This window comes from Ischnura elegans, chromosome 10, assembly GCF_921293095.1.
Source record: "Ischnura elegans chromosome 10, ioIscEleg1.1, whole genome shotgun sequence".
Lineage (NCBI taxonomy): Eukaryota > Metazoa > Arthropoda > Insecta > Odonata > Coenagrionidae > Ischnura > Ischnura elegans.
In genome coordinates, this window is record NC_060255.1 from 93,964,536 (window position 1) to 93,983,486 (window position 18,951).

Below are 18,951 nucleotides of genomic sequence, written 5' to 3' on the forward strand. Positions count from 1 at the left end.
GGGTAAGCAGGAGTTGCGGGGGCCCTCCTCCAGAAAATTTTTAAGTATAATGGTTCAAAATGGCAAGTTTTACGGCTTTATAAGGGATATTTGATAAATCCTAACACTATTCTATAAGTAATACTGATCCAAATAAGTAAAATGAATTAAACTTAAAAATTTCTCTGAGCTCTGGGGGGGGTTTTATCCCCCAAAATACCCCCTCGCTGCGCTACTGCATGGTGCCAGATGTGGTCCAGCCTGGATGGTAACACAAGGGAATATGATCTTCCAAGAAACCACTACAAGTGGAGAACCCCATTCACGAAGCACTAGATACATAAGTAGCACTTCACTGTAATAGGGTGGTTTCCTATTGTTATTTTATTGCCTAAATCGAAAGATTATTACTCCTGGAGTACGCATTCTACGCTTTCAGATTTTTAAATGACGATAACTATTTTTCGCGATTTAATGAAAAGTGAAAATTTCCAAGCGCACAAAAACGCGACGGCTAAGTATGAATGATGGGGAAAGCCCGTTTGACGTCATTCTGGTTCCCGCTGATGCCATTTGAGGTGACCTTAGGGCGAGAATATGAGCACCGCTGCGATGCAGGCTGCTAGCAGGTAGCAGACTATCCTGCAAGCAGGTAGCGCTTTGCTTAAATAAGGATTATTAATACCCTATCAAACGAAGGAAACTTTCCAACCTTAGCCAGTTTTAATAGGTGATTATTAAGACATGTTTCCCTGAGCTCTGTGCCTCATGCATTCATTGGTAATCTCAGATGATGTAAAACTCCTATCTACTCATATAGAAACTAGGTCCCTGTGACGTCACGTGGAGTGACATCGCATGGGCGCCTATCTGGCCTTTTTCAAATGCGGTTACAATTGACCATTGCCATTCCTCTAAAGTGGGATTTCTAAAACCAAATAATTTGTATATTATGAATACACTAATGATGGGTGACGAATCACAATCAATGGCTTTCGTTTTCTTTGATGAAGGAAACTACCCTATTGTGATATATTCAATCCTACCATGTGAACAGTAGTGAAATTCACGTTAACTTCTATGGGAAAAAATAGATCACGAATAGTGTATATTAACTTATAAATATTCGCCGAGAAAAAACAAGATCATATAGTGCATATTAACTTCGGCTTTCCAGACTAATGCATAGACCAGTCCACTATCCAGTTTCCTAGATGGATTGAAAGGGCCTAACATCTAGCACACGCACATAGCCAGAAATTTGCTTCCGCAGAGCACAGAGCCGTGTTGGTATGTGGGCTACCTACGCTGATATTCAGTTGTCAATTCACATGCATCGGTAAACTACTCATTTCATTAAATCAGAAATATATTTTATTTGCATAAAGCTGAAAGTTAAATTCATCATTGGTTCTTCACAAACATCATAAAATGTGACAAACATCAAAAAATGGAATGCGAGAGGATAGATGCCTCTGGGCTAGTAATGACCTCAGTAGATGTATCACAAGTAGTCATCAAAAGGAATTTCATGGGTGACATAGTGAGGTCCCCAAAGCCCCCTACCCCAACCCCAACTACAAGCAATCTCTGACATTCCAAACATGCATTTATCTCTTGCAATCTAGTTTAGTCATTTCAAAAAATTCCAATGCTCCAGTGTTATATACAAGTATCACATCCATCCTCACCTTAGTTAAGGCTTTGCATGGGTCATGCTTGGGTCCCAACACATATAACTGCTGTCCCTGCTTCAGAGTTCCACTGAAAACCCGAGCAAATGCAATGAAAGCATCATCATCCACCGTAACTTCAGGTTCCTGTTTGATGTCCTCTTGACCTTCTGACACAACCATGGGTGAAGCATTTCCTGTTGTGACCAAAAATAGCAAAATTAGTTAGATCCTCATACTTACAATTTTCCACTATAACCATCATTGGTATGGGCACGAGCATTTTGTGAGCATGATGGCTTGGCGAGTAGATGATTGACTTCTGATCAGAGGGACCTGGGTAAGCCACTAAGTCACTGATTGAGAGAAAATCCTCCGTAGCCGCTATTCGGCAACTGATGTTTTCCGAAGCATAGTAACATAAAAAGAAACTGAGGAGGAGACATCGCCAAAGCGATGTTCGGGATCTGGATACCGATGTTATTTTCTGAAACTATATAGGTAGGGTATAAAAATAGTCACGGCTTTCTTCCACATAGGCCCGCGTCCGAGAGATATTCACATTTATGATTTTGCACAGCAGGACTTCCCCTTGAGTAGGTAATCGCTCCCTCTTCACTGCACCCGTGGCGGCGCGGTCTAAAGGCCGTATCACACAAGCAACTGCGGCCAGCACTGCGGCTGCGACTACGACTGGCCTGTCGACCAATCAGAGCGAGGCAGTCGACGCTGCAACTGGGAAGAATAGCCGACCGGCTATTCTTCTGAGTCGCATTCGCAGGCAATCAGAGAGCTCCATTTGAATCTCGCGTGCTTGCAGCAGGCATATTAGTTTCGGTTGGAAGTAGTGGGGGAAGCCGGTGAATAACGTTGTGATAATTTCGGATACTTAAACTGAAAATGGAAGCCCAGCATCAAGTAAAAGCATGAGCAAAATTCTCCTCAGCGCAACATATCCATTTAATGTACGAAGTAGAGCGTCAGCCAATATATAACTGTCAGTCACGTTCATACGTACGCATTCGCAATCGTGGCGTCGGCCGCAATGTGTGATGGGGTGCAGTCGCAGCCGCAATCGTGGTTGCAGCGGCAGTCGCAGTCGCTAGTGTGATACGGCCTTATGAGGGAGCGATTACTCAAGGGAAGTTATGCTGCGCGAAATCTCTACATGCGAATATCTCTCGAACCCTGGCCTATGTGGAAGAAAGCCGTGACTATTTTTCTACCTTACCTATAAAGTTTCAGAAAATAACATCCCCATCCACATCTCGAACATCACTTTGGCATTGTCTCCTTTTGAGTAAAATTGTGAAATAGCAAAAAAGTAGGGTTTTCCATCTTTACAACCTCCATCTCATGTGTCACATTGTGCACTTGAGACGTCAACAACTTGTTCGGTAAACCCACTCTGAGATTTGTCTTTGAGGAAGATACCGCCGTCATTCGTATATAAAGAGGATGATTTCCAAGATTCGACACGCCCTGATGACGATGGACAACTTGTGCATCGAAACGTCGGCCGAGATGGAGTTGGAGAACCTAACCTGGCGGAATTCCCGAGTAACCTTCCACGATTCTACATACTAGGAAAGCCTGCGATCATTCTTCATCATTTAACTTCCTTTTCTTGTAAGCGTTCATATTCATTAAATCATCAATTTTTCTGTAATCCGAGGCTGCGGAAGCATCCAGAAGTTATGCAACAATGATATATTTCATCCAAGTAGTGGATAATTACTGCCTTTAACAAGCAATAAAAAATATTTTTACATTTAGATTCTACACCCACCAGACTTTCTTTGCGTATTTTGTTGAAAAGGGATTGTTGCTCTGGAATAATCTGGAGCAATTCAACCTATGACCAAGCATATGGAATACATCAAGTCTGAGACAATATGTATGTACTTACTATTTTGTGTGTACAGTGGTGGCCTAAGTTTCACAATTGAGTCATAGCCCATGGCTAAATTGTCCATGAAGTCAAGTAATAATGATATGGTCCGTATCATATCTAATGCCAATTACAACAGCCCATGCCGACCCCTGTTCAAGAAGCTAAAAATTTTACCTTTACCCTGTGTGTATATACTGTTAACCATACTTCACACCAAAAACAACATAATAATTATTACCTCAACTCAGACGTTCACGAGTACTCCACCAGAAAAAACAATGATCTGCACCAACCGTTTGTACACACTAGGAAATCTGCTATTGGGCCTAAAAATATGGCGCTTCAGCTCAACAACAAACTTCCCTCACAAATGAAACAGTTAACTACAGACATGGTTTTCAAGGATAAATTGAAGGTATTTCTCCACTCTAAATTATACTACTCATTTAACGAATTTCTATGTGATGAGAACTTGTAAATGTTTAGTCTTTTTTATTAACGATCATTCCCACTGTATTTGATTTTACTATTTACTATTATTTCATGTATATTTCAAATTTTTGATACATCTAACCCATTGCAGACATTACCATATTACTGGTGATGGTTCAACCATTTTATATTGACGTGCCATATACCGTATATGTCTGAATATAGTCCCCCCTTTTTTTCCGCAAATGCTCATGGTAAAAGTAAAGGGGGGGACTATATTCAAACACATTTTTTAAACTTCTCCAGAAACTGAAGCCTCAAAATTAGGGGGGGGGGGGACTATTAGTTATTCAGAGGGGGACTATATTCGGAGAAATATGGTATCTCAATCGATGTACCTACTCATTGTTTTCGGATCCTTTGGCAAATAAAGTACCTATTCTATTCTATTCTGGTCCCCTTCGTGGGTAATAGGAATCACCAAAGCACTACAAAGCAACTTCGCATTCAGTGAGGTACTTGGGTATAAAGTTTGTTAGACCAAGGGTGAAATTTCCAATGACAAAAATCGTATGGCTCAGCTGGGATTCGAACTGGGTCTCTCGATTGCTGGTCAGATATGCTACAAATCACATCACCAAGGCCACGGCCGCAGCCAATTTTTAAGGCTTGCCGAGTCTAACATGTCGGCCATATCGAAATAAAATGTAGAAAAATAGGCCATGTCCTACCACAGCATTTCCTCCTACTACGCCATTTGTTGGGAGAAGACCAAGGTCCTTTATCAATTAGACAAATTTTGGGAGAGACTGGCAAGGGAGGCCATTGAAATTCGACTGAACGCCACCATGAACCATGACACTGGCTACACATTGAGAACCTCATGGAAACCAGTGATGAGGAGCATTCGTGAGGAACGGGAAAAAAGGTGGGAATTCCTCCACCAATCATGTATCTCCTGCCCCAGTTGATACTGCCGTCATCTGTATTTGAAGATAATGATTTCCAAGATTCGACATGCCCTGATGATCAGGGGCGCAGCTAGGAATTAAGGCTGGGGGGTGTTTTAGGTGCAACTATACTCTGTTCATTTTATCTTTGCTGGTGAGCTGGTGTGGCCAAAGCAAGTGGAGATGAGGGGAGGGAAAGTTTCTCGACTTGGTCTCTGCCAATCAGCAAACAGTAGGCGTGGCCTCAGTGAGTCCCTCCCCGACCTCCGCCGAGTGAACATCGCGAATCTGCTCGTGGAGCAGTGTTGCCAAGCCTCACGCATTCTTCTTGTAAGTGACTAAGTACACCTTCCACCAACGGTGCCTCATTCAGCGCGGTAGCTGACAATGTCATGGGCTTCTGAGAAAGGATTATCCCCAATGCCTTCCAAATGAGTAGTTATATTGTCTTGGCGCCGGGGCCAAAATACCTGTGGCCACCTTTGACTCTCACGTTTTCAGTGACAAATTAGGGCGGCTATGTACATTTGGCAACGATATATTCGCTCCTCCTCTCTCTCTCGGTGCTACCTCTCCCCTATCAGCGAAACCATCCAACAGCGTCCGGGCTCTCACGAAAGTTCACCCGCAGACATAAAGTGAACAAACTATAATACCGGGGTGTGTGGGGGTATAGTATACCAACCAGGATAAGCGGTAGGTGCGAGATTAATAAATTGCGGAATTTTAAAATAAATGATTCAAAATGGTGAGTTTTACAGCTTTCTGAGGGATATTTCATTCATCCTTATACTATTCTATTAGTAATATTAATTCAATTAAGTAAAACGGATTAAACTTAAAAAATTTCTCTGAGCTCTGGGGGAGGGGGGTTTTATCTTCCTGCGCCACTGCTGATGATGGATGGACATCGAAATGTTGGCTGAGATGGAGTTGGAGAACCTGACAGCATGTAATTCCCAAGTAGCCTTCCACAAATAAATAAATATAGTTAAAATGACACTTATGCACAACATCACTATGGTATCAGTAAACAGCTAGCTTCTCTTTTATGAACCTACACCCTCTCCAGAGAAATCTATGGTGCTAACATACTCTTCAACACAAAGTCTATTAGGTACTTTTACCCAGAATATACCTAAATAGCATGACTCACTTCACAGCAGTGACGTATGAAGCCTAGGTATGAATTTTCTTGACCAAGTGGGCTTGTAGTTCCGTAATTATTATTTTGTCATAACTCTAAAGACGATGCATTAATTTTGCCTAACTAGTTATTTTTCTTACACTCACATGATAAATATGGCTGAGAATATTCAATATTTTCTCTAACGAGATAACAACAATGCCTTTTTCATACACACCCTTCGAACAGCAGCCAACCACTCAACCTAACAGGCTACCATGCTCCTCTGCTATAAAAGGATTTACCGTACACCACCGATTATCTGGGCTAGTGATGGGGAGAGACGGCACGAATAATTGGAAAACACAGATAACCCAAACTTTCACTTAAATGTCTTGCAATGTTCATAATTTACCGAAAACAAACAATATATTATCAGGGTTCCCACTCTAACTACATAATAAAATTCAAAGTTTTTTCCCGGTTTTCACGGTCTAAATGTCATCAAATTCACTGTTTTCAGATAAGGTATTTTAGGCAGAAATATTGATCACGTAACAATCATCGGCCGCACATTAACTACAAATTTAACAAACACAACAGATGCCTTGAATGAAAACGCAGCAATGAAACTGCCATCTCTTATGACGTCACCTATCGTTAGCAAAATTCATATCCGGCTAAAGGGTGTGAGTGGGAAAATGGAGAGAGCAGGGTGGCAGGGAGGTGGAGAAGTGCCTGATTTTTTGCCAGGGTTAACGTCTTCCAATTGCATGCCTAAGGTCAATGTACTGTCATGGCACACGGACCAATAAGATAATAATAAGATAATATTTTCAATAGTTGTGCTTTCGAATACACGAGTGCAGGTAAATGCATGGACAGTATCTGCATGTGACTCGGCCTTGAAACATGATCGAAATATCGATTTTTCTTTAATTCCATCTATCGTAGTTCTACAATCAAGTTTGAGAGATTTTTAAGGTTTTATTACGAAATTCACGCCTATTTCCAGGTTTTTTCACGGCAGATGAAATTCACGGCTTATTCACGGTTGAGTGGGAACCCTGATTATTATTCATGCAGGTACATATTCTGTTATTTTAGAGTGCATCCTGGACTCAATGAGAGCTTTCTTCGCCAGTTCGCGATCTTTATAGTGGAGCTTGGTCACGCACTGCGAGGCATCGAAAACAGGAACACAGTGCTCCCGTGAATGGGCTAGCGTGCGATCACTTCCGTTTTACGTTGGGGATTCTAACGGAAATAATAAGCCCGGTGTATCCTAGCATTAATGCAGTAATTCCGATGATTTTGCGTCCGATTTTATTTTTCTTATAAAGATCACGGAAAAAATTGAGCAAGATTAAAAATCATGCACGGAAAATCCACATCCCGGATAAACCGCAGCCGGATAATCGGGAGTCTGCTGTGTGTAATAATTCATTAAGAAAATTCCCACCACCCAACTATTTATATTTAGATTCACCGTGGTGTAGTACAGCTAAACAAACAATTACCTGCTGATGAGCTTGATTCATCTGGAGCTTTCGAGGAGAGATTTAAAAGTTTTTCCGCATGACGCTGCTTCGCCATCTCTCTTCTTTGAGCAATTTCTTCAGCGGTTAAAGGTCTCTGCTTATTGATGGGCAAATTTTTTCTATCCACCTGAAGGCAATGATGAGTAAATTAATATGAAAGTGTTGCAAATAGAGACTGGATTCATCAAATTTGATTCTTTAATGAATTCAATTGATTAAGCTTTTACTTTGTGAAAATCCATGTTGAAATGAAAATACACAACCTTGGTAACTTTTCACTGGAAAATTATTTATTGGTAATATGTGTTTCGACGCTGAGGCGTCATACTCAAGTACACTGTTTATAATATCGACAACCCAATAAATACCCAAATTCTGGCGTCTAGTGAAGTCCTCCGCAATTTATAGTGAATTTATCAACGGAGCCAGCCTCTTTATGCCATGTGTGATCTTCTATTACTCTCCGCCACCACCTCTCCAATTGTAAGGTGAAACGTCAGAGTGGAACCTGTTTCCCCTCTTCTGCCTTCACCTCCCCTCTCACGCCTGCCTCGAGCGCGGCGGCTCTGCTGTAAGCCGGCTGGCTCAGTCTCTCTGCTCTAGACCTCGAACAAGGAAGGAACTCCTGGTGCCCGGCATTTTCCCAACTCCAAGACTACAATTAACCTCAGGCAACTTAGTATTATAAGTATTGTGTATCTATAGCTTACTTTGCATATTAAATGTATTTATACTGTTGGAAATCAACCCTATTGTTTTGTAATTTTTCACTCCTAACCCCCTATTTCTCGTCAATTCATTTCTTGCGACGTGTGTGCGTTGCAAGGGAGGGAGGGAGAAGGGTTATACAGGGGGGGAAATTTGGGGAGGAGTGGGAGGGTTGGTGAGGGAATGGTTGGGAAGCGTGACTAAGCCCACCCTAGGAGAGGCAGGTAAGGTACCTCGGCCGGGGGAAAGGGTCGGTTTGGAGAGGGGTAAATTGTAAAGGTTAAGTGCAGTGGTAATGAGAAGTGAGTTTCTCAGGAAGACGATGCCATTAAGGACATGTCCCAAACTCAAATTTCTTGTCGATGCTATCAACAGTGTACTTGAGAATGATGCCTCAGCATCGAAACCCGTCGTACCAATAAATAATTTTCCAGTGAAAAGTTACCAAGGTTGTGTATTTTGATTCTTTAATATTTATTACACCAGTTAGGAATAAAAGAGGCTAAAAAATTAAAAGTTTGTTCTCCACACTTCTGAGTTGCTAACTTAGGTGGGAAAATGAAAGCATACCTTTAGCTATTTACCCATGCATGGCATAGACTGAGAAAGCAAGAAGGTAACTAATAAGACCCAAAAAAATGGACACACGAGAAGTGGCAAAACAAATGCAAGTGATATAAGATATTGAGTTCTATTTTGATAAAATGTTTGCCTTAGAAGAATATAGAGAATGAAAATGTCTACTTGGGTGATACCAAAAACAGAACAACTAACAGCAAAAAGAATTTACAGGTTTACATAAGTCAAAGTGGTACTATCGTACGAAAGATCCACAGAGAAAAAATCCTTCGCCTTGACCGGGATTCAAACCCGGATACCCCGATTTCCGGTCGAGTGCTTTTGCCAGTTAAGCTACCGAGGCGTCATTCTTCCCTGTGGATATTTTCGCACACTACCGGACAAGATGTAACTGGACTGCTGAGCATATGATGCCACAAGCAGTCCAAATCGTGCGCACAGCACCACAGCCGGAGAGCAGGCCTGGACATAGAACACAAAGAGGTGGTCGCTCTTGACTAGTTTAAAGTATACCGGGACTAGCCGCGGTGATAACTCTTACGGGAGTCACCCGCAATGCACAATCGTATGGTCAACAGTCCAGTTACATCTTGTCCGGTAGTGTCCGAAAATATCCACAGGGAAGAATGACGCCTCGGTAGCTTAACTGGCTAAAGCACTCGACCGGAAATCGGGGGATCCGGGATCGAATCCCGGTCAAGGCGAATGATTTTTTCTCTTTGGATCTTTCGCACGATTGTGCATTGTGGGTGACTCCCGTAAAAGTTATCACCGCGGCTAGTCCCGGTTTACTTTAAACGAAGTGGTACTACTTATATGCATAATTGATGTATGTACTTATATGTATTCAGAATTCAGATGCACAAAGATAGGGTTTCCAGAAATGCCAACTTGACATTTTAGAAACGATTACGCGATTTTCGACTCAGCCAACTTACAGGAAACATCTTGGAGATGAAAACTGTAACAGGAGCTTCATCGCTAATTGAACATTCCTTGAAGGCACTCTTGAGGCGTTTTATTTCGTCTGGAAGGTTATCCAATGAAGTTGATGGTACACAAAATAATTTATCCACCTTCTCGTCGGAAAGATCCAAGGGTGATGGTAATTTTTCACACACCATGTCTAGAATAAAATTAATATTACAATTAAAGCCACAAAACTCTTTTTTTTGGTACAGAAATCATGTAAAACAACACCTGATGTCTAACTCACCCAAAATGGCATTTGCAAGAGGCAGCCATTGGCTGAACAATGCCTGAAGCTGAACTTTGCAGTCTGTATGACGTAAATCTCTAGGTGATAATTTTATTCCCAAACTTTCAGCAATTTTCGGTATTTTTTCCTTATCCTATCAAAAAAAAATTAGAGTAAACAGTATTTCAACAACAATATTGCATTGACTAGAATGTAGGATAAGACATTAAACACGTAAATCAGATTAATATTAACAATACCTTGCGAATGATGACAGTGTCATAAAGGGACCACAAACTTTCCAAGATGAGTTGCACAAATAGTGGTTTTTTAGCTTTCAGTTGAGCTCCTTTGGTAATTTGTTTTGTTTTAGAATTGAAATAATAATCTCCCCATAATGTCTTCTCAAGTAAACTCTCATCCATGTTCATTTTCTTGGAAAATATTTTGGCAAAATGTTTCACCCTGATAAGGAATTCAAGCTTATTATTCAACAAAGTTGATCGGTGATTATTCCACAAATGTAAATGACCAAAGTAAGTGAAAACTAAATCATATTCAGAACATAATAGGGTGGTTTCCTATTATTTTTTTATTGCCTAAATCGAAAGATTATTACTCCTGGAGTACGTATTTCACGCTTTTAGATTTTTAAATGACAATACCTATTTTTCCCGAATAAATGAAAAGTGAAAATTTTCAAATGCGCGAAAACACGACGGCTAAGTATGAATGCTGGGTAAATCCCGTGTGACGTCGTTCTGGTTCCCGCTGCTGCAAGTGAGGTGACCTTCGGGCGAGGCTTTGAGCGCTGATACGACGCTGGATGCTAGCAGGTAGCAGAGTACCCTGCTAGCAGGTAGCGCTTGGCTTAAATAAGGATTATTAATACCTTATCAAACGAAGGAAACTTGCCGACCATTATCAGTTTTAATAGGTGATTATTAAGACATGTTTCCCTGGCGTCTGCGCCTCATGCATGCATTGGTAATCTCAAACGATGTATAACTCCTATCTACTCATATAGAAACTAGGTCCCTGTGATGTCACGTGGATTGGCATCGCATGGGCGCCAATCTGGCCTTTTTCAAATGAGGTTAAAATTGACCATTCCCATTCGTCTAAACCGGTATTTCTAAAACCAAATAATTAGTATATTATGAATACACTAATGGTGGGTAACGAATCGCAATCAATGCCTTTTGTTTTCTTTGATGAAGGAAACTACCCTATTATTCTTTTCATTAAGAAATTAATTCATCAAAATTATAAGTAAAAAAATATTCACTTTTATATGACAGTGCATGAAATATCACATTTAAAAATATCATCAATGATTAAAGGAAAGAATGAAAGCTCCACGCACTCAAAACCCCAGCCATCAACTGCACTTGCAAATATTACGTTCCCTTGGTCAGGTGAGAAGTAGAGATTTGAGTCATCAACATCCTCCAACCCAGAGCTCCAGTCATACACATTAGACGAGGAAGATTTACTCTTCTTTTCTGTCTCTTCGGCAGTTTCCGCTTTACCTAACACTGAAGAAGCAAACATCTCTCCCATTACAGCATTCACCTGTTGAAAAAAAGACTTCAAGTCTAGAAAAACAAATAATGTTAAGAAAATTCAATATAATCCGCTAATTTGCATCCATCTCGAAAATGAAAAGGAGACTTCGCCGCTTTCCACAGATTTATTTCGTCCGTACGAGCAACCAAGTCTCCTTTTCATTTCCGTGTATTAATTTCCACAAAGTTGAGCCAAAAACCATTGAATGTATTGCATCCATCTGCTACCATTTTGCAGCTTATTTAACTAGAGACGTAATTTACTTAAACTCATGCATTGTAATACAATGAAGACACTGCCATGTCATCGTTCAATTCCGCCACATGAGAGAGAACAACAATCATGATTTGCCATATTTTGCAACTTCATATTCATAGAAGATTCAGAAACAGAAAAATTCAATATTAGTATTTGACAGGAAAAGCTACAAATTTTCTAGTTCCTTTTCCGTAAAGCCAATTCACCTTGTGAAGGATTTTACATTGAAAACATTCCTGCGAGAAAATTTGGCAGTAGGTTATTATGGTGGCTGATTTATTGGCTTCACTTTGAGGTGGTAAGTTTCACCTCTTCTCATTGGCAACAAGGGCGGATCCAGGATTATTTTCTGGGGAGGAGGAGACCTTTCTGATTGGAAAACAGTCTTCTCATATTTGGAATTAAAAACTACATACAACAATTACTTTCGGAAATACACTCATAATTTTAATGTGAAATTTATTAATGTGTAACTATAAATAACTTTTAAATTATAATATAAAATTTATAAATTTTTGCATTATAAATCTCATCTATTTTTTAAGCACTTGGGGGGGGGGGGGGGGCACTTGCCCCCACCTTAAATCCATGAATGAATAGTAAGGATTTTAATGGACGTCCTGAGTCCTTTTTAGGCACTGATATAGTTAGGGTATATAGTACAGTTGAGGACCTCAAATCCAGAAAGCTTGGGACCGAAGGGCTTCTGGATTTCTGGTTTTTCTGGATTTCTGGTCTTCATGGTATATTTAGTAAATTAATTAATTTATACATGTGCTCAGGCTCTTGTACTTGATATTTGATATCCTTATGTGTCCCTGACAAGGTTCTTAGCGTATGTCCATAGTATGTGCTAAATTCCAACTCATCCCAGAACAGGGATGCCGACTTACAAAAAATATTGGGGGGGCCCAAACCGGGGATCCTGCCCCGGGAAATTTTATAAGTAGTGAGTTTTCAGTTTTTTAAAGATTTTGGAAGAGTCATATGATCAACATTAGAACCCCGATAACTCGAATCTCGATATCTGGACACTCCCGGGAAAAATCGACAAGCCTGACACATTTTTTCCTCACACCCATAACGATCTTTTGAGGGGGCCCGGGCCCCCGCAGGCCCCATGGAGTCGGCGCCACTGTCCCAGAACAAGGCTTGGAGAGTGGTGCCACGAGGTGGCAAGTCAAAACACTACGCAGAGGAATTTTCAAATGTTCTGGATTTCGGGTTTTCTGGGTTTCTGGATTCCGGATTTGAGGTCCTCAACTGTACATTAAAAATTCCTTCTCTTACCTTCTTTACTAACATACATTGTATTTAATATGAAACATTAGGTTATGACTCCAACATGAGACTCAATTATACTTTGTTGTTACCTCTAATACTAATCACAAGGAAATTACAGGCATGATTGGTTTTGTTTCCTTTGGCACCCTTCAAAACCTGCCAAAGTCGGTTAGGCAGTTCATAGATCCGTATAACAAATTTTGTTGACCTCCTAAAGTTATAATATGGGTCAAAGGTCATAGAGAAAATAAAAATAGCCTCCCTTGCCCTCTTGTCGGAAAAGACAGTGGATATGTGTGCTACGCCACTCACTTGGTGACCCTTCAAAACCTTTGGTTGGGGACATTGGTTTCCCTATTATTTAAAAACATAACTCTATGACCTATTACCCCCATTATGATCCTTGCTGTTAAAAAAAATCGAGAATATGGATCTATGAAGTGCAAAACTGACATGGGCACTCTTCAAAACCTATGGTTTGACTTGTTGGTTGTCATGATGGCCCGATGTTTAAGTCTATGACCTTTGACCCCAATTGAGACCTTGGTGGTCAAAAAATCAACAATACGGGTCTATGAACTGAAAAACCAACTTTGGCACCATTCAAAACCAATGGTTCGACACCTTGGTTGTCACGATGGCCGGACGTTTACCTCTATGACCTTAGACCTCCGTATAAACCTTGGAGGTCAATTAGTGAATAATACAGGTATTTGGACAATACCAATGACTTGGGCAGCATATAAATCCATGGATTGACACCTTTGTTGGAACGCTATTCTTTTTGCCACCCTTGTGACCTTGAAGGTGACCTTCCTGGGTCGACGGTTGAATTTTCATAAATAAAAGTGTTATTTTCAGGTTTCTCGTGTCCGAAAACCTATGACTTGACATCGTGGTCCATGGAATTCAGACTTTTTTCTATCTCGATTTTTTTAACATTGAAACTCCTTAAGGCAAATTCAAATTTTTGGTTTGGACCCACATTGTGAGGTCAAAAGGTCAAAATTATAAAATTTTGCTTGCACTCAACAAAACTTAGGACCTTTCCCCATAAGTGTGCCCATTTTCATGAATATTGCTCCATGCAAAGTTACTAAAATTACGGGTCAAAAATGACACACGACCCTTGGGACGGTCTTTATAAATGAATTGCCATTCCAAGAGACTGAAATGACCAAGTTTTATCGGAATAGCAGACATTAAAGGTTTTTACTGTCTGACTTGGCATAGATCGCCTCATGTTTGAAATGTCACCCACATAATAACCAAGTAATCATCACCATTTGCTCCAAATGATAACTTTATTCACAAGTTGTTCACACTCCAAAATGAAAGATTTACCTGTTCCATTATTTGGGTCAGATGAATATAAGCATCCAGTGGGGTGAGCTTCATTTCTACAATTAATCTATCCATTTTATTCAATACTAGGACCATTTTTATGTTTTCTTCCCAGGCTTGCTTCAGGCACACCTTTAAAGAAAGACCAACACATTTACAATCACAATAGACAATAACAGCCTATAGCTTCACATAATCTATGCAATACTAATTTCTCACTTCAATAATATTTTCAACTCATGATCAACATGAAGGTGCTTTTAATAATATGAAAAAAATAGCATCAAAAATTACATGGATAAGACTGTTGGAGACGAAAAAAATCTCTTCCACAAAGCAAAGACAGAGCACATCCCTAGGTCAAAAACACAGGAAGTGTAAAATCGTTTCTGGCTTGATTTGGTGGAAGTTTGATATAACTAATAACTTCAGGCTTTACTTTGTGAAACCTCTCCATATTGGAAGTAAGGAAATAAAACTTTGTAAGGTTCACTGGTATTTAATTATGGGCACGACCCGGGTTTCGTAACTTGGTTACATCGTCAGGTGACTGATATTGCATGCATCATACATTTATACACAAAGTCCACAAGTGACAGTGAGGACATCTATCGGAAAGGAAAAGGACTGGTTGAGAGGGCGGGGGTGAGGGTTAAACACGAAATGGAATAGTGAGAGGGGGGTGTGGTAAGGGGCAGCCTTGATTTGGGACGAGGGTTTTTCCTGTGAGGATAGGTATCTGACCAGCCAGGGGAGGTTGGGGTCAGATACCTATCCTCACAGGAAAAACCCTCGTCCCAAATCAAGGCTGCCCCTTTCCCCCTTGCCCCCCCCTCCCCCCTCTCCCTATTCCATTCCGTGTTTAACCCTCACCCCCGCCCTTTCAACCAGTCCTTTTCCTTTCCGATAGACGTCCTCACTGTCACTTGTGTACTTTGTGTATAAATGTATGATGCATGCAAGATCAGTCACCTGACGATGTAACTAATTTACGAAACCCGGGTCGTGCCCATAATTAAATACCAGTGAACCTTACAAAGTTTTATTTCCTTACTTCCAGGAAGTTTGATATATCGATGGCTAGGTTCTAACAACACATACATATTTCAAAATTTGGCCGGCTTGGCACAGTTATCTTATACAAAATGTAATAACATTAAAAAATAAAATTCAAGCAAAAAACAACTCTTTGTCGGTAAATGACTGCTTCTTTATCAGTTTATTGAATTTTTTGTTTTTAACTTTAGCGTACAATCAACAAAACCTAATTGTTTTTTTGCTCTCCTGAAAAGTTGCTATTTTTCAGATACATGTTTTTACAACTTAGCCATCGATATCCATGATAAAAACACAATTTCCTTGAAAATAACACGATATGTTGAAACCGTGGTCGGTTGTTGAGTGTTGGAATTAAAAAGTGTGGAAACTACCATTTGTGTTCTTTCATCATGGATACAGGTAGGGTACTCTCTTAAAACGATTAAATAGACAACATTTACATCCAGCTCTTATGGTCCTAGCAGTCAGTGAGCTGCAGGTAGTTTAAGGCTAATATTTTTAAAAGATGATAATTAAGCCCGTCTAAACATTTAAGGCTTAGTCTGGGATGAGCTTTAGCCCCATACATCCGAACCAACCTTCAGGTTGAATAATTGAGCGAGCAATACATTTTAGGAGTGTTGTTTCAATAATGTACAATGCTTTCACACAGCTCTCAAAATATGTGAATTCACTCAAATTAACCAGAGAATTTTTATAAAAAAACCAAGGTAATAATGGCACTCAACAAGAATATTGATGGAAGCTATGGTTAGTGAAGTTGTGAATTCTAAAAAGAAGAAACTATAGCAGAAGAGGATGCATTTCTAGAGTCCCACTTCTGTCCAAAAGTCTATGTCATGGAGGGTTCGAATATTGAGATTACAAGTGCCAGGTGGGTGGTGACCAGCTGACTAGGGGATGGCCCAATCAAACTAGAAGTTGCCGTGGTTTCATATACCTCTCTTTATATATGACTATTTTCCACAGCTGTGTTTTCTCCTATTTTCACATCTCTTTAGTGCAAATTTCTTATCGAGATTTATAATCATCTCACAGAGAGAAGGTGACCAAGAAAATTGAGAAGAAGTTAGCAGCCATGAGCACGGAATGTTTAAGCAATCATAAGGGTGGGATCACAGAAATGTGAAAATATATCATGGTGTTGGGGTTGATAGTTGTGATGGACTGGTGGAAGACCAAATGGAGGGATGGTGGGTAATGTGGGAGTGAAACATATTTAGCACTATAGATGAAAATCTATGAGTATCTTTCATGTTGGATAAGAGACTATGTAAGACGGTAGAAGGCATTGATCAGGTAAGCGGTAAAATTATCTTCCCAAGGACACCTAGAAAATGGTATGATAAGGAAATACCGGGGTCTTTAAGCATCTCTCATTCTTTCCTTGGATGAATAAGTAATTTTCACAGTAAAAAGTGAATAAGTAACGTTCAAATAATTCTCACACAAAGGAAGTCTTGTATTCTATCTGCCAAAGCATAAGGATTTAGTAAAATGTATTCAATCAATAACTTCTTTTTGTCCTGTGAGATAAGAGTTTGCAAAACATATACATACACCTATATTTTTATGTTATTCAATCCACCGCCTCCTCGAGTTATGCGCAGCAAAAATCAACAGTATTAACTTCAAGAAGATAAGTCGATGACATCACATACTGAGCGGTACATTAAATCTAAAATATAAGCTAAGGACTTTACCCCAGCAGCTATAGAGGCTGGCCAGACTCACAAGAAGAGAATGGCTGAATGAGGAAAATTTTTTGTCGTAGCTCACGTCTTCTTATTGTCTGTTGTCTACCTAATTGTCTATTGTCCCTACTGTCTACCTAATTCTTTCTATGAACTGGTATTAAAGGTCTCAGTAAACAACTTCATTGCCATTATTAAAGGTAACTCTGCATACCGCAATGTTTGTCAATAAACAGATATCATGGACATTGATAATGGAAGGAAAGTTAGAAAAAGCGTCAAGCATGGAGTGAAGAAAACGTCAATAAACAAATTGGGGCACTGAGAACAGACGAAAATAGAGTGGAGGCTATACAGTGTTTCCTACAGGTTAATTTATAGTGGAGGTAGCATAGGTCAACTTTGGGTGGCTATGGCATTAAAGGGGAAACTGAAAAAGAAAGTAAAAATAGATGGTTTGGTTGAAACCCAGCGATGACATAAACATCTAAGGCTTCTAACTGGGTCAAAGGCAGCATGATCTCTTCCGACATTCAAGAGGACAGTGTTTTTCAAGTTAAGTCTAAAATCAAAGAGACAAAAAGACAATTGTTCTCTTAATTTGTCGGCCTCGAACCTTTTCCGGCTGAAGGGTCCAATTTTTGTACCAAGATAAATCTCATGAATTAGATCCTACTGCCTTCCAGTCCTCTAAGATTTTAATAAGAGACCACATAAGCAAGCTTTGTGGAGCCTGTTTATGGTTTTTATGCTGGGCACCTCTGTTCAGAGATGCCGACTAACAAAAATTATCCCCGGTTTGGGGGGCCCCAAACTGGGGATTTTTCCCCGGGAAATTTTATAAAAGTGAGTTTTAAGCATTTTAGAATAGTCATATGATCAACATTAGAACCCTGATAACTTGAATCTCGATATCTGGACACTCCGGGGAAAATCGGCAAACTTGACACATTTTTTTCCTCACACCCACAACGAATTTTTAAGGCGGCTCGGGCCCCATGGAGTAGGCACCACTGCCTCTGTTCCAAACCATCAGAAGAGATACATGTCCAGCAACATTTATCTCTTCTGATGGTTTTGGGACACACAGGAATAGGAGACATCTCGAGGAACATTGACCAATGAAGAAGAGTACAGATATATAGTATAAATACATCATGAAGTAATACAATTCTTGTTGTAGAAAAAGAAGTCATGAGTGATCCATTATAGAAAGAAAGCCTAACTCTAAGACATCTCACATACTCTGGATCTTACTGCATTGGTCAGTCAATGAAGGTTCCAAGTACAATCCTGGCAAAACTTACATTCCCTGATGACTGACCACTGCAGCAAGGAATGGAGAAAGATATTCAAGACATTGCAGGAGGGCAACACAGCCACCTGCAATAGCACTAGTCACCAACCGAGTATAGTTTTCATAAGACGGGATTATTTGGGGTTCATCGGTTTTCCTATACCCTTAATTAAACCATGAATTTAATCAGAATAGTGCAACTCTAGAACTAAGAGAGTGATGATGAATCCTCTCTCTCCTCGTTTACCCCTCAACGTATCTCAACAGGACAGGATCAAAAACTTCCAACTATCATAGAAACGGAAGAATATGTTAAATGAAGCCTAAAATGTATTACAGATAGTCAAAGAAAGTCAGTCTAGGGCG

The 18,951-nt window shown here is 40.1% G+C and overlaps 1 protein-coding gene across 2 annotated transcripts in view; it reads right to left on the minus strand.

Moving 5' to 3' along the window:
• LOC124166888 (elongation factor-like GTPase 1) overlaps nucleotides 1–18,951 on the minus strand; it is a 65,614-nt gene that overhangs the window by 45,786 nt on the left and 877 nt on the right. For both annotated transcript variants that reach the window (XM_046544601.1, XM_046544600.1), the window contains exons 4-10: nucleotides 14,536–14,667; nucleotides 11,447–11,655; nucleotides 10,341–10,545; nucleotides 10,099–10,234; nucleotides 9,821–10,008; nucleotides 7,575–7,722; nucleotides 1,671–1,849 (exon numbers count right to left, since the gene is read on the minus strand). In XM_046544601.1, the coding sequence (XP_046400557.1) occupies nucleotides 1,671–1,849; nucleotides 7,575–7,722; nucleotides 9,821–10,008; nucleotides 10,099–10,234; nucleotides 10,341–10,545; nucleotides 11,447–11,655; nucleotides 14,536–14,667 (1,197 nt within the window). The remainder of the gene's footprint in view (nucleotides 1–1,670; nucleotides 1,850–7,574; nucleotides 7,723–9,820; nucleotides 10,009–10,098; nucleotides 10,235–10,340; nucleotides 10,546–11,446; nucleotides 11,656–14,535; nucleotides 14,668–18,951) is intronic.